Source organism: Cariama cristata, unplaced genomic scaffold (assembly GCF_000690535.1).
Source record: "Cariama cristata isolate BGI_N322 unplaced genomic scaffold, ASM69053v1 scaffold41940, whole genome shotgun sequence".
Lineage (NCBI taxonomy): Eukaryota > Metazoa > Chordata > Aves > Cariamiformes > Cariamidae > Cariama > Cariama cristata.
In genome coordinates, this window is record NW_009594910.1 from 20,118 (window position 1) to 34,060 (window position 13,943).

General features: G+C 37.4%; 1 protein-coding gene across 1 annotated transcript; it reads right to left on the minus strand.

Annotated features, from left to right (window-relative positions):
• Positions 1-9,812, minus strand: GBAS (glioblastoma amplified sequence). Its single transcript, XM_009699708.1, has 10 exons — positions 9,653-9,812; positions 9,536-9,581; positions 6,589-6,683; positions 4,535-4,605; positions 3,985-4,125; positions 3,526-3,557; positions 2,246-2,340; positions 1,311-1,394; positions 227-513; positions 1-191 (listed from the first exon to the last, which is right to left on the minus strand). Exons 1-9 carry the CDS (start codon positions 9,810-9,812, stop codon positions 449-451), a joined length of 789 nt encoding a protein of 262 aa, XP_009698010.1. The 3' UTR covers positions 1-191; positions 227-448.
• Positions 9,813-13,943: the final 4,131 nt, after the last annotated feature.

Below are 13,943 nucleotides of genomic sequence, written 5' to 3' on the forward strand. Positions count from 1 at the left end.
GAGCTGCCTGAGGGCTTCAGAGCTTCTAATTTCAGAACTCCCATGTTTGTTTTTAAAATGTGCAGTCATTATAATGCTACACAAAGGCCACAGCAACTGTAATGCTTCATTCTGTTGCTGTCACTGAACACTGGGCATTGTCTATGTAGCAGAAGATACTAAATACTGCATGCCATACTTAACCTGAGGAGCTGTCTCACAGAGGAACTCATGTATGTCTTTGTACTTTTTCAATTAACCAATCTTTTAATTGCCATCCTATATGTCTTTTTTTCCTGGTACAATCCTAAGGGTAAAAGGTCATTAAGTTCTGAAGAAAAGAGGTCTCTTTTATAAGCTCAATACAGTACTTTTATATTTCAGACTATGATATACAATGTATACCATAAATTAATTTAAGACAAATACTTGTCATTTTATCTATGTAGGCACAAGTAAATCAGTGACTTTACTGAAGCGGAGAAATCTTCAATGGTATCATGATTCTGGACTCCATTTCCTGAATAAGGGGCACTGAAAAAAATTGAGACAGGGTTTAATTTCACTAACAGAGATCATTAACAGTTCTGCACACTCAGTTTGAACAGATATTATTATCTTCAAATTATTCTCCTAGCTAGTGCATGCCAAGTCATCAGTAACCACCAACATCCTTGTAAATGAAGCATAGTAGTTTGGAGAACAAGTGATTTTTTAAAATAATCTGTCTGTGCCTTTGAAGACAAATATTTATATTCCTTTCCACCATATTGAAAGTTATCTTACATTTTCTGGTATACTTCCTTTGAAATGTACCTTATGGAACCAAAATCTGACACACTTAGCATACTTTGGTGAGTTCTGTTATGAAAGCTATCTTTAATCTCAAAGACCTCCTGGCTTCTGGTTCCAAAGTCTAAATTCCCTTTTCAGAGGAATGTATTTAACAAGGTTCCCATATTTAATGAAATATTAGAGGTAATAATTTAATATAAAGATAAATTTCACTATTGGCTCCCTAAATTTTTGGACACAAATCTGTTTATACAAATTTGTTCTACGGAAGAGGTGCTTGTACAAAAATTTACTATTAATGTAGCAATTTTTAGTAATTAGGCAACTTTTCCAAGTTTCTACGATCAACTGCAAAATTCACTTTACAGCTAGTGAAACGTCCCTCCTTTCCCTTACAGTAGAAAAACTGACACAAAGACACACAAACACCCCCGAGAGATGCAAAACTTTGTATCATTGTGCAATATACTGATGAACAAAAATCATGTCAGGCACAGAAGTCTACCTCCAGCATTCCAGTGAAGTTAATAGGTTACCTGTGTAATAGACTAGTTCATCCCAGCCAGGTTTATGCCATGCAGCGTTTCTTATATCTTCTCTGGTTTGGAGATCTTTGTAAGCTGGTGAGGGAAAACAACAAGCATAAAGCTTAGAAGTAACTCCTTTTCCTTCTACACATGAATAGCTCCCTTAAAAGTATTCTAGTGCGTAATTAAGAGGCTGCAAACACTGGGAAGGAGAAAAGTCAGAAGTTCTTCTCCAGAAAAAGGAAAAGCTCTCAAACCAACACAAACAGAAGGAACTGGGGAAGAAAGAGAATGTCTTAGACACAGGTAAGACAAATAATGCAACAGAGTACAGTTCTACATGAGTGGTGTCAGATTTCTAATGCTGGAATATAATATTCTGAACTGTTGAGATATGAAGATAATACTGCATATTTTCTAAAATAAATATTAGACAATGAGTTTCTTCAAGTTGACACAATCCTAACATGTGAAAAGCAGCTAAGCATTTGTGGAGACTAACACACAGGGAAAGCCAAAACACCATGATGTAGTAATGCAAATAAATACTTGAGTTTCCTTTTTGTAGGTGTGGTATATGTGATGCTTGCAACTAATCTGTAAAAACCTGACTTCAGCATGAATGGGATGGAGAAAACAGATGGCAGGACATGGCTTGTCATGCCTATGTTATTGAAAGCAAACAAGTAGTCCGTAATAGGAAAGGGCCATGAGAAACTGTTGAGGGAAACAAAACAAAACATGAAATGTTCACTTCTGTTTGCCTGTTTTGAAGGATAAAGTTACCTACAGAAAAATTAAGAAAATCAACACTGTTGATATAAAACAAAAAAACCCCTTTTAAGACACTTCTTTGCCTTTTGTAAAAACCTTGTCTCCTGGGCAAAGTCAACAGTCTGTTAGGGGCTGATTTGGTGAGAAAAAAGCAGAGAACGTAAATTTACCCCAAAGGTGATGAACCATATACAGCTGTCCAATTTGTGAGAAAAATCCTCCAACTGCTTCATTACTATCCTGTCGAAAACGAATTGCACGAGCCCTACAGAAGAGAAAAGCAGTCATTAAAAACATCGGATCTGGGTAGGAAATAAGTGATACTTGAAAGGAAAACAGAGTCGAAAGGAAACCAAAATGTTAAACAGCATTTGTAGTACACTTTAGTAATTAAAAATAAGAAAAAAATCTGCAATATACTGATTTTCAGCACTGAGTAATTAAAATATACCTATACATCTTGTTAGAATGAGTCAAAAGTGCAGGCCTACAGTTTCATTAGACTATGCATCAATCATTCTTCAGCGTTAGACTCGGTATAAGGGTAACTGCTGGAACAGTGTAAAGTGGCAGGCCATTTTTATAGCAGGTTCTTCTAAAACAAAATCCTTGAGTTTCAGTCATATCATCTTTGCCATACTCATTTACCACAGATTTTGTGGTAGTGGAATACAACTTTTTTTATTTACATAGACCTTTGCTATGCATCTGTCCTATGCAATACTCCATGACTTGCTGTGTAAATAAGATCAATATTTCTCTTAACTATAAATCTGTTGCATCTTCTAAAACAGATTGGCTACCACTATAGATATGCCTACTTTATAAAAATTCTAAATTCAATTTACTTTATTCAAATTACTGTAATTGAATATAAATAATTGAAAATAGTCCGAATTGCTTAACTATCAACCATTAGAATTGCAAGGACAGTGAACGTACACTGAAAGAAACTGGAAGACTGTCTCAAATGCTTTTAACCTGTATATTAAAATACAAGTGTGCTGCTCAATAGCTTAAGAAGCAACTTGACTTTTAAAGGTTAAAAAAGCCAAGATTTAGCCCATTTAAACTAAAAGTAAGTCAGCTTCTAGTTATCTTGTGAAAATTGTAAAAGATCAACATAGTCTCAAGGAGATCACCACCCTTCACTATGCCGTGTTTTCTGCTGAAAATAAATGGTTTCTGCTATATTGCAGCAAACTAAAAGGGTTATGTGAAGAAAAGCCAAACCACAGAGCCCACAATGTTGTCTGCACTCAGAATTCCTCCTTCTTTCCTCAGAGGATAAATTAAGGCTGAAAGAACTATCTTACAAGTTGCGTAAGTACAGAATCAGGCTATTAACCGGGTGACTGAAATGCTTTGGTACCATTCCGCCACCTCCACTTTGTGATTTTTAACATACATCTCTCAAATAGGAGAAGGCAAGTGCTGAAGCAACACTTACCAGTAATTTCCCCACTCAATCATTGTTCCAGGCTATGAAAACAAAACAAACTGTTAGAAATATAGTTTAAAGAAAGTTAGAATACTTGGACAGTTTTCACAACATTTACGTATGGAAAACACTATGTATTAACACAATCACTTCCTTCGAGTGATAAGTGTATTATAATAATCTATAATTACTCTGTTTACTTACTCTATCACTCCCTAGTCATTTGCTTGAAATTTCCTTCAAATGAAAACACGGGGTTTTCAGCCCTGCAGATACTAGTATCTTGTTGCAGCCTGCCTTCATTTTGGACCCCACACTTTGAGAGCAACAATGACTCAGACACCAGCTTTGATAAGAACCAGATTTTTAAGATGAGGTCTGTTTTCCATCTACACTGTATAGACATGCTTTGAACATTTTAAGGCAACATAGAGCTTAAAAAATAATAAAAAAAAAAATTAAACTTACTCTAAGTTGATAGGATCTCAGTTCATAAATATTAGGCCCCTCTCGGGGAACCGGTTCATTCCAGAAACTAAACTCCAACAATAATTGGTTCTTGCGTGAGAGAAGCATGTTACCTCTTTCTTTGCGAAACTCTGTGAATTCCTAAAAAACAGTATGATCACTGTTAAATAGTGCATTATGTTTCAACAACAAAAAACAGTATACCATATGGTGGCTTAGATTTTTTTTTTTAACGCTACCTTGGGGTTTTGGGACATTGAAATCCTTTAAATTGTCAAGGCATCTAAATTCCTCTGGCGTATTTGAAAATTTCAAGCGGTATGTTTACACAGCACAAAATTTAAGTGTTTCATAAAGCATTCAGGTATAAAACCTCAGTATTTCTGAATATGAGAACAAATCCTTTTCTAAAGAGGTTTCTAAGTTTGTACAGGAAGTGATGAGATACTGAAGTAAAAGCGAGTATCCAAACATGCATTTTTTTGCTCAGACTATTCGTTGTACTCTTCTGACTAAAATAACCAATTCTAACAAAATCAATGCATTTTACCTTATTTTGACGGAGTTTACTCATGACCTCATTGAGAGCTGGATAGCCTCCCTCATATCTCCACAGATGAACTGAAACAGAAAAAAGGAAGCTTATTAGGGATGTCACAGACCAGTGCTAAATGTTATGGAACATCATAGTATAAAATATTCTTCATACTACAGAATTATACAAAAATAGAAATCAGGTAATAGGTTTAAAAATAAATTTTCATTAAAGAAAGCACTACACATTTGAGCATTTAAAGAATAATGGAATTATCTGCTTTTTGAAAAGGGTTCTCTTGGAAAATTTTGCAATATACTCTGAAGATAACAGGGGAATTTCTGAAAGGACTTTTTGTTGCCATGCTACTAAGATGTGATGACTTTACATAACTGTAGTTGAAACTGAGATTCAATTTAAAAGGATGACTTCATTCCAAAAATGTATTTTATATCCATTTCATCTGACAGCAATAGAGGGGTAGACTTTTTAGTTCAGTAAATTACTCAAGCACAAAAAGCAACACACTTTCTATAGGACATGAAAAATGATGCAAATGTTATTTTTAAGATAAACATTACATTAAAAAAAGCAGAAGATATCTGAACATGCTAGAATTGTTACATTTGCTAGGATTTTCCCCACAAAAACAATTTCAGAACGGGTATCTACATCTGAGTTTTTTCAAAGCAGTCTCTCTTTAATAAACCATAATAAATCTCTTTAATAAATCATAACAAGATTTATTTACAAGCACTTAATATAGCAAGGCAACAACATTTCACCTCAAAGAGTCACAAAAGCTATTTTCTCTCCTCTAAAGCAGTCCTGTGCCTTTTCCAGGACAGTGAACTGGACACTAATGTAAGGCACTTCACTATGATTGCAGATTCGTCCACTGCGTCTGCTTCTGCTGTCTTATCCCCAGGGCAAAGTTGATATATCCATCTAATATTAACACAGCCTGGGCACAAGTACTGAACAAGTCAAAACCCCATAATCTGCTTTATTACACTGCCAGAACTGTTGCAATAACATTTTCAAGGCAGGCTATGGATGCAATTACAGATACAGTCTGTGTTAATACGCTACAAAAGCAAGGAATGAGACTTGACTAAGATAGTCTCATTTCGATTGTGTTCTTTCCCCAATTTCCCTTATACTTTTAGAACTGCTTCTCAGACATTGTTTGGTTTATCTACTGTTATTTCTTCTCATTTGTTCAGTGTCAATATTGCAATATGCTGTGAATGCAGGAAAAATTAATGTGTACATGAGTACATTTTTCAATAATGAAGCAATGACATTGATACTAGCATAGCTCTAACAATGGAGCTACATAACAAACTACATAATAAATATCAGTACACCACTCTGTATTCGTGGCTTCCCGTTCCTTCAATTTCCCAGAGTCTGGGAAAATTTTCAGCTTTTCTTTCTACACTAGACTCTTTGTAGTTACCTCTGTAGCAGCTCTTCAGTAATTTCTAGTTCCAATATATTTTCAATCTGCATAGTTAGGCAGTATCCTTATACGAACATGAACAGAAATATTTTTACTTTCCTCCAGCAAAGGCCTAGCTTACTGTTGAGTTTACAATGCAATCATTTTTTCAGATGGTGTGAATGATTTGCATTTCATTATCATACAGCAATTAGAGTATGAAAATCTGAGTAAAGCTTTTATACTGGCCAATGCAAGATAAACTCTGTTATTGTAAACCTTTGCCTTTACCCTAAATATTCAGGAACATGATCTGTGCCCACAAAATATTACAGGACTATGTTTTACAAGGATTTCCCAAAACTGTTAATCTATCACCTGGAAAACATGAAAGCATATTAACAATAGCACAAATTTTAGGAATTAATGCTTTACTGTCAAACTCAACAAGACAAAAAGCAAGCACTGTAAATGTTAATATGACTACTGGTAAGTGATGCACACACACCCTCACTGTATACATTGCTAAAGGTTTACTGTCAACAGACGATTTAAAGAGAAGAAACCTGCCAAGCACACGTTTCACTTGTATGGTTTTACATTCTGTTGTACTTCTATCTCCTACCAGCCTGATCTTGCTCTCCGTACCACGTGTTCCAAGTCCCCACCAGTGCACATGGGTAGTGTTTTTCTTCATGAATCTTTGGCAGCACCTCTTGACTTGAAAACAAGGAATACAGACACTATGTTGCATTTCCTTCAGGGAGGCTACTATAACAAATGACCACACGTTTATCATTATGGTATGAAAATTCACAAGCTCTATTTTTCAGAAGAGAAAGCTGAAATACAAAAATCTGCTACACAGGGGAAAGATAGCTACAACACTATGAAAAATTAAGGTAAGTGTTACCATTTCTTAGACTGTATGACAAATACACAGCACGGTAGAATTCTTTCGATGCAATAAATTATGTCTTTCACCTAAAAGGTTATCCAACACATTAGGAAAATAAATATCAGGCTGTCTCACTTACAGAAAATGCAGCCTAACTACATGGGTGATTTGCTTTCCGAAAAGCTTTTCTTTGTCAAGGGAGGTAGAACACACAAAAGTAGGAAAGGACAGACTTCTGTACCAGTTACAATGCTATTAATTCTGCTGAGCTGAATGAATAAAACCAAGTATTTTCACAGATCCAATGATAACTGTAATTCATAGTATGCGGCCTTATTGCTTTCTCCATTTCAGGAAGTGCTCTTAGTTTGAGGCAACTTACTCATTAAAGCATACAGTGAAACTGCCTTAAAAATACATCCAACACAAAATTTCTATTTCCAGTATTTCTAACATTTTTTCAAACTTTAAAAGTGGCCTACATTAGCATTAGGAAATTAAGTTTTACTGATTGCTGACTCCATTAAGACAGCTTGCATTGCACTGTACTTGGATGAATAAGTCAATTAGTCCAGTTGAACTTTGCCTTTTAATATTTTTCCCTGAATAATTACCCGTCTTACTCAGTTTGGCTCATAGGCAGTGAGTCTCTGCACAATATCAAATAATAAGAAGTAGGCTGGTCTTGGGCTGAGAGTCATTAGATAGGAGTTTTCCTCTTGATTCTGCCACTGACTTTCTAGACAACCTTGACCAAATCTCATTACCAATTTGTACCTCAAGACTTCTCACTACATAGCGTAAATAATATGATAGAATGACTCTCCAAGGGTGTTTTCAAGGATGTTTCACCATCACTTCATTTTGCAAAGCATAATGAGATCCTAGAAAGGCAGCTTTAAACAGGAATGTTAAATTATTACAATAACCCTAAAATATATTTTGTTGCAAACTATAGAAAAAAAAAAAACCCGCCCACAAAATACCTTATGAACACTATCTTTTTACTTTTTAAAAATAACTGTTCCTAATTCTTCAGAAGGGGTTCTTAACCACAGTGACTCATGAAGTACTCTCATAATTGTCCTCATTATATTATTTCTTTATTAATACATGATGACTAATCCTTATTCTGATTTGATACAGAATAAGGAATTAACCTGTTCATCTTTAATTTAGGGAGAGGAAGGAGGGAAGTTCAGAGAGGCTTAGTGTTTTTTATGACTCCATTCTTAAACTTTCTCCTTCCCTGGAATACTTAAATTTGCTTGGGTTTGGAAAGAATAAATCTAACCACACGTACTTCATCTGTTTGCCGTCAGCAGTTTCTTTCTTTGCTATTGTTTTTTTTCTTGAAAATAAAAGCCTCTGCTTTCACTCAACATTCAGGTAGCTCATGAGATAACACAGAGAAGTGGTTCCCTGTCTTGTGTAACTGGACGTTTTTATATTAAGCTTTTAAACAGGAAGCCGGTTGAATGCTAATTGTGCTTCTCTATGTATTTTTTTTTTTTAAACAAAAAAGCTAAAAATACCTTATGATTGAATGTTATTCTAGTGGATTTCTATGTTTGTATGGCAAGGAAAACAGTTTTGGCTTATCTAGCCCCATTTCAAAGCTGGACACATGAAGGCACAGAGATGTTAGATGATCTACTCATGGCTGTACAGTCAAGTAGTAATGGAGTCGAGGACATAAACCAGGAGTTGTGAACTTGCTTCCCCACCATCCAGCCCAGCTAGTGTTCTCACACCACACTTAAAAAAAAAATTGGTTGCAGCAGGGTATCATTATGCTAAGAATGCTTTATTTAACTGACAAGATGATCACTGTCAGCGAGAAAGCACCGCTGTTTTGAAACGTGTGAGGCTCACTACATTTCCAAATGTAAACATACAGTTCTTGAAAAGGCAGTTATTCTGGCTCCAGAGGACTGATTATGTAGGCAGAACAGGACTAATATTTCTGCAATTTCATCCTTAAAGTAGTAAATTTAAAATGTTACTAATTCATACATTTTATAAAACTGTAACTTTCGGGAAAACCTGTAACAGTACTGCTCCCTTTGGAGGATATCACCCCATTGCAAAGATCCTACCCAACGATTTGCATAGTTCTTTCAGAGTAGATCTCAGTAACATTACTTTTGTAGAACGATATAGATGAGCTGAAAGTCAACTTCTGGCTTTATAAAACCTCCTTAAAGTTATACTTGAATTTAATACTGACATGTAGTTTTACTTACCAGAGATCTCCCCCTTCCTTTCCTGTATGCAGATAATAACCACCCTCAACACATTCCTACACGGCAGCTGGAGTGGGACCTGCTAGCATATCAGGATCTACCCTCAGTGACCAGCAATTGTAAGACAACTAAGGGAAGGGGGAGCGCTGTTCCAACAAATGTCAGCAATGTTTTCACAAAAGGCATCATCCTAAATCGCAGCTTAGCAAAACAACACCTCCAAGAGGGAAGGCAGGGGGTAAACAGAGTAATGTATCTTTTGCCATCTCTCTCCAAGAATAGTATGATCTCTTTAACACCATACCCTGAAAGTAAAAGCAGAATTTTTCAACCTCCCCTCCTAATAATTATGGTATTTGCCAATTTTCAGAACAGCTTGTGATCGAATCAACATGTCTAAAATGTGAAAACATAATACACACACTTACCAAAGCTTGTTGTAGGCGTCTAGACATTCTGGTTTTACATTGTGAACTGAAACAACAACATTATGTGAGAAAAGCAGGAAAAAAAATGGTAATGTTAAATATAAAAATATCACTCACTCTGTAGTTTATACAGACTGCTGGTCTCTCTTTTGGCTAGAAGGTTGGAGTGAGCATCTTTCCTTGGATCGACTTTGCGAACAAATAGCGATTTTAACCAACTGTCTTCACGAGATCTGCCAGTTGAAGATACCAGCCCCCTACATATTAACAAGTACATTATATTGTCACTGAGCATGTCCTGAAAATGCCCACAATGCAGGGAAGATTGTCACAATCAAGTTTAATGCAAACACTATCATAACACACAGTTACATATACATGTTACTAAAACTTTCCATGAGCCACTTCCTAGCAAGGTAAAGGCAGTTCTTTCCCCACTGAGATGTACCCTCTCACAAACCATTTTACTACATACAGAGCTGAACAGTTAACCATACACTATCCACTTTGATTCTTTGTGCACGTGGCAGGGAATGGTGGATGGCTGCTTTTGCCGCCTATTTATCTTCTTTTTAACCAAGTGTCTTTGCTCAAGAAGGCTAGGTCTGTCCTGATGTACACAGACAACAGTGAAAAAGAGCAAAAAGACAGTGTGCATAAGGAAAAATTTGTACAGTTTAAATAGGAAAGTAACTGCCATATGTTCCTATGTTGCTTAAATATAGGTCTAAAAAAGGATAAGTTAAATAGCACATCTTCAAGAGAAAAAATATAATGAAAGTCTAATTTGGGAAAAATTTTGAGTGGCAGGAAACAAAGAGCCTGCAAATATTTCAATTCCAAATTCTGACAACTGTAGTATGTAGAGGTACAGATCCACATTCTTTGTACAATGTTCACAATTTCCCTTTCTTTGAAACAGAACAATTTCACTGTCTTTTATCTAATCTTTATGCAGTTTCTGCAAGTACGCTTCCAAAATAATACACTTCCCTTTACATCACAGAGTACAAAAAACATTACAATTGATAACTGTGCTTTTTTAAAATGATGTGTTAAAGGAATTATTCTTCTCCTTCCCAGCTGACAGAAGACCCCTCAATCACCAAAAACTGTGCAGGAGGACAAGAAAGCTGATATATTTAACTTATTCTCTGCAATGTGTGACAGGGGATCCCAAGCTCAAATGTTTTTTCTCCTTTTTCATAAGAAGTACTTCCTTCAGTCTGTCTCTTTTTGATATGGGGTTTCTGCTCAATTACTAAAATATTTCTCCAACATACTAAAAAATGTGGCACTACAGCTGGAAATTTAAACCTCTTCCTGTCTCAGAGGTCAACTTTTCACCCTTAATTACTGACTAGGAGAACCAGAAGATAGCTACCAATGTTCAGCTATAAAGCTGTCTTCCAGATATCAACAGCTTGTGACAATCATTCAAGAAAAAAACAATAGGGAAAGAAACTTCCTTTGGGAAAAATATCTTCATGAACATGCCTGTCTGTATTACACAAAAGTAGTTCACATTAGCAGTGTTTTTCAACCATCAACCTTTCAGTCTCAATGTCTGAAAATAACATAATGAACTGGTCCACCCTGTGGAAGCAGGATGGAGGAAAGGAAAAGTATTTCATAGCAGAGAAACAATAACAACCAGAAGAACAACTGCAGCTGAAATGACCTTCAATGTTAAGAAGTAACTGCTAAATACCTTATTGGTCTATTTATCGAAAATAGTGCCTTCTTTGGCCCTAGTCAAACACACAAACATGTGACTGTGCTGAAAACTAAGCAGCCATTCCTGAGTAAAAGCATTTAAAAGGGCATTCCACGATAAGGCTATTGCTAGAATAGAGTACACAGCTGCCTGGTGCAGAGGTATCTCCGATCTCAGCTGGAGGAGGCGAGGCACAGGTGACTGCAGTTGTGTTGTCACATCTACATCAGGTGCCACAGGAACACAAGCTGTCCCAGAGGACAGGGGGTAAACACCACCTAGTAAATCCAAGTTGTTTTAAAAAGCTCCCTTAAAGTAAGCACTAACACTCACTGGATGGCAACGGGGGCTCTAGGAGACAGAACTCAATCCCAGTCCTGCAGTGCTCATTTTGGCAACTCAGATCTGTAAACTATCGCCATTTACTCCTCCTTAATTAAACGGAGTTAGCAAACTAACATTTAGATCGCTATTCTATGAAGATTATTGTTTGCAGCAAACTTTGAAGATGAAAGAGACAAATAATCATGCTGCTTCTCTTGTGAACCAGCTTTATCAGCAACAAGAGTAAGCTGGAGTTATAGGGATAATACCGAAAAGCAAATTCCTTTGCTATTAAGAGAGTCTCATGACTTGAATGTTAAACTGCACCTAAAACTGGAAATGTATTTAATTTTCAATACAATGAAATGAGTAATACTTTACATTTATGTCAAATCTTTTACCCAGCAATTGTAAAGTTCCTCATGAACAATGACTAACAAATCATGAGTATACATCTAAATATACACTCTACTTATAATAAAAAAAATGGTAACAGCTGAAGTTTATTAAAACAGTCAGTGCACCCAATGTGAGATCCTAGGGCCTTATTTTTAATCCATATCCTTAGAGAAGTCCTACACTACTGGTGTCATGCTAGACACCCACAAATCAAGAAGGCCTGAACTGATTACTGGTTCACTTGTGTGTGCAACAGGTACCCAAGATTAGCTCTGGAAGAGTAGGGACTAAATTCATGGCTTTGGACTGCCAGTTGTGAGCATCAACCACAAATTAGTTCAAAACTAACCCATCATCCAAAAGATCTACTTTTAACTAACTTCTTAACTTTATGCCCCACAATATTATAATATCTGTTCCAAGTAAAACAGATATTGGATTCAAATTGTTCCAAAACCCAAATACCACTAAAGAAAATGTGAATATACAGATAGAATAGACACACTATAAGAATTACCGTCACACTTCACAATTTTTAATTTTCTGGGAACAATACTTATTAAAGAGAGTTTTCATGCAATCTTTTAAGGCACTGCTTGACTTTCCTAGCAAGTTCTTACCCTACAAATGTTACCTATGGGCTTAGCTTTCTGGCTACACAAAAGGATAACACTGAATAGCCTGCTTAGATTAAAAACAATGGTGAAAACACTTCTATCCTATTAACTTCTGCTTTAGCATAAAATATAAACTGAGTGGGAGATATCAGGTCAAATATTTAGATTTTGTAGAAACCCACGTTTGCTTGGAAAAGAAAGAAAAACAACTTGTCTACAATTGATAGTATTTGATCTGTGGTCTAACCAGATGTCAAAGTTTATTTGAAACTAAAAAAACCCCAAAACATGCACATAAAAATCTCACAACATATCCTCTGCACAGCTCCCCCTCTTTGTTTTAAACAGCTGCTTGCAACAATGCCTTCAGTCTTGCACAGGGGCTGCTGCCCATTCTGAGGCTTGAGACAGCAGCTTTCCTTGTTTCAAACAAAAGGAGAAAAAGACATATGTAGATCCATCCCAGCTTGGCCACTTCTGTGTCTCCAACACTCAGGGAGCATGCATGTCTGCTTCCTATATTCATGACATGTGTGCACATCTGTGCCCTCAGAGCTGTGTATGTGCGTGTGCACTCTTGCCATCCAGGAGGTGTGTGCATATGTCTGACTCTTCACACATTAGACATGCAGGCATGCAAATGTCTGCACCCTAAAACCTGATGGATGTCTCTGTGTGTGCCCCAACACCTGGGGGTTGTATGCATGTGCACACACATCCCAACTCCAAAGGACAGTATGAATCCCTGTGCCCTGACATCCAAGGAGTGCACATACATGCTGAGGTCCATGTGCAGCTGTGCATCACGAAGGCAGGAAGATGCTGGTGTGCACAGCCATACACTCCAACAGTGGGGGAAACATGGACGTTGGGTAGGGGTGCAACCTGGCACCGTGAGTATGGAACAGTTGTGCATCCTTACACCAATGAGTGGTGTTGTGTGTGCAGCCATGCACCCCAACACCAGAGGACACGAGATGCAGGGTGGCCACGCACCCTGTTGCCCGGAGTTGGGATGCAGAGTGGCTGTACACCCTGATCCTGGAATTATATTTGGGTGCAGAGCATTCATATACCCCAACACCAGGAAAACATGTCTGCAGGGTGGCTGTGCACCCCGAAACCCAGTGATACGTGGCCGTAGGGTGCCCATCCACCCTGTTGCCTGCAGTGACAGGGTGTCCGTGCAGCCTGAGCCCGGGGGACAAGTGGCAGGGGGTGGCGGACACCCCGTCCCCGGTAGGGCAGGGGTGCGGCGCGGCCGGCCGGCAGCGCGGCCATCATCCCCACCCAGGTGCGGACTTGGGAGAGGGAGGGGAAAGGGCTGGCCTTGGGGCCCACGACCTTGAAG